The 2,816-nt window shown below is 38.2% G+C and overlaps 1 protein-coding gene across 1 annotated transcript; it reads left to right on the top strand.

The window, feature by feature from the left end:
• Positions 1-448: 448 nt before the first annotated feature.
• Positions 449-1,504, top strand: LOC131650615 (uncharacterized). The gene has a single exon (XM_058920322.1). It carries the CDS (start codon positions 449-451, stop codon positions 1,502-1,504), a length of 1,056 nt encoding a protein of 351 aa, XP_058776305.1.
• The last annotated feature ends 1,312 nt before the right edge of the window (positions 1,505-2,816 follow it).

Below are 2,816 nucleotides of genomic sequence, written 5' to 3' on the forward strand. Positions count from 1 at the left end.
GTTAATATAATATTATTAAAAATATTTATTATATTATTTAAGCCTTCAGTTTTATTACTATTATAATTATTATTATTTATTAAAACTATAAAATATTGATGATAAAACTAATAAATTAATTTTATAATATTTAAAGATTAATTTTTTTATTTTATATATTTGATTAATTAATTAGTAGAGTTATAATTTGGTATACATATTAAAAAATATAGTTATTTTATTTAGAAAATAAGATTTTTGGTGGAATAACTTTTGAAGAAAAAATTTTCTGGAGACGATGGGGGGACGAGGGAGGCCGAAAAAATCGGTTCCGCCGCCGTCGGTATCTTCTCACGTAGATGCTTCGAGTAGTACGACTCCAACCTTTGTTAATCACTGAGCTAGCAGTGCTTCATCAACTGTGGAAACGTTGGCTGCAAGCCCTCAGTCCACACATGTGAACATTGCGATGGAGGAAAAATTGGGTGTGATTCCGCCTGCTACACCTGCGAACCCTAAGAAGACGGAGACGGTTCTAGAGGCTGAGAATAGAAAGCTCTGGGTTGATGTTCTGAATGACAATCGAAACCCTGCCCAAGGTAGATCCATGAAATATGTTGCTCCTAAGATGGTTGAAGGCATGGTTGAAGTGGAAATAGCTGAGGAAGATATCACATCAGAGGTTAATTTCTGGGCTTCATCTCTCATTCTTTATATCATTGGTGGGGATTTAAGTATGAATGCTCTAAAAAATTATATGACCAAAACCTGGAATTTTGTACAACTGCCTGACATGTATTATAATGATGAAGGTTACTTCATTCTCAGATTTAGATCCTTTAGTGATAGGGATGATGTCTTAATGAAAGGACCTTACACCTATAGGAATATGCCTGTGTTGATTAGAGAATGGATGCTTGAATTTAGATTGAAGGATGATTTCTTGCGTACCCTTCCCATATGGATTAAGCTGCCTCAACTACCCTTATGCCTTTGGGGAGAAATGAGCCTGAACAAAATAGGCAGTGCCCTAGGAATTCCCTTGGTAACTGATGAATGTACTGCCAACAAACTTAGGGTTTCTTATGCTCGAATTCTTGTGGAAATGGATATCACAAAAGATCTACCAACTGAACTCACAATCAGGGATAAAGATGGCACTAAATTTCTGCAACCTGTTGAATACGAATGGAAGCCCATGTATTGCAAAAGATGTCAGAAGCCTGGTCATAATTGTGAGCAACCTAAGCCTAAAATTAAGCAATGGAAGCCAAAAGAAAAACCTGTTGAAACAGCCATTGTAATCCCTACTGAATCACTCAAGGATCTGACTGTTCTGAAAAAACCTTCTACTGAGGACATTCCTGGTGACACAGATTGGAGTGCAGTTAAAAAGGGTGGTAGAGATAGAGGTAAACAACCAATACTTGAGACTCCAGCTGAGAATTTAACATGTGTGAATGGGTTTGATGCCTTGCAAGTTTTGAATGACTTGCAAGTGCTGAGGGACTCAGGTCAATATTAGTTGCTTGGAACCTAAGGGGGCTCAATAAATCTGCTAAACTCAGGGAGATTAGCTCCCGTCTCCTAGGGTTGAAAGCAGATATCACCATTATGATTGAAACTAGAGTAAAGCATGGTCAGGCTGACTCAATCAGAAATAAGCTTCACCTTGGTGGCAAGTATGTTGACAACTATGCCTACCATCCAAATGGTAGAATTTGGGTCCATTGGAATTCTGCTTGCATTGACATTCAGGTGATTCAAACTACTAGCTAAATGATACACATGGGCATCTACAATAAACAAGGGATTTTCAAATTCTGGCTATCTGCTATATATGGTCTGAATAAGCTCAACCAAAGGCAAGCTTTATGGCAGGACCTGAACAAACTGACTATGCAAGGCCCTTGGTGCTTAGCTGGGGATTTTAACAATGTGTTGTGCTCTCAAGACAGATTGGGAGGTAAGCCTGTTACTGAGTCAGAATTCAGGGACATGGAGGAGATGATGAACAACCTGAACTTAACTGAGATGAGTAGTAAGGGTGATTATTACACTTGGTCAAACAAGCATCTCATTGGGACAATTTACTCCAAAATTGACAAGGTCCTGGCAAACACTGAGTGGTTCCAGGCCCATATGGATTATTCCTTAAATGTCCTCCCTCCCAATGTCTCTGATCATTCACTACTTTACTTGCACCATAATGTGGCTCCACCTAGACAGCATAAGAGATTCAAATTCTTAAATTGTATGACTGAGACTGAAGGATATCATCAAGTACTTCAAACTAGCTGGCAGCAACCTATTGAAGGTAATCCTAGTTACATCCTCTGGTACAAACTGAAAAGACTTCAAATAATCCTTTACAAGATGAACAAACCACTCTTATCTGCTAAGCAACAAATTGTTCTAGCTCAAGAAAATCTTCAAAAGGCTCAAGTGCAGCTTATTGAGGATAGAATGAACCTGCACAAGATTTCTGAAGTCAAAAAATGCTCTAAAGAACTCTTTAAATGGCATGACATTGATGATAGCATTCTCAAGCAAAGGGCCAAGATTAACTGGTTGAGAGCAGGAGATGGCAATAACTCCTTTTTTCATGCTTCTATCAAAAGTAAGCAGACATCTAAAGATCTTTTAATTCTGGAAAAAGACAATGGACAGGTAATTACCTCTCAGTTTGAAATTGAAGATGAGGTCTTGACTTTTTATGGTACTCTTATGGGATCTATGGAGACATCCATGGACTGTATTGATATTGATGTTATGAGGAAAGGAGCTCAGCTTCACAGGGACCAAAGACTGCTGCTTGAAAGACCTATCTCTGAGAC

This window comes from Vicia villosa, linkage group LG1 (genome assembly GCF_029867415.1).
Source record: "Vicia villosa cultivar HV-30 ecotype Madison, WI linkage group LG1, Vvil1.0, whole genome shotgun sequence".
Lineage (NCBI taxonomy): Eukaryota > Viridiplantae > Streptophyta > Magnoliopsida > Fabales > Fabaceae > Vicia > Vicia villosa.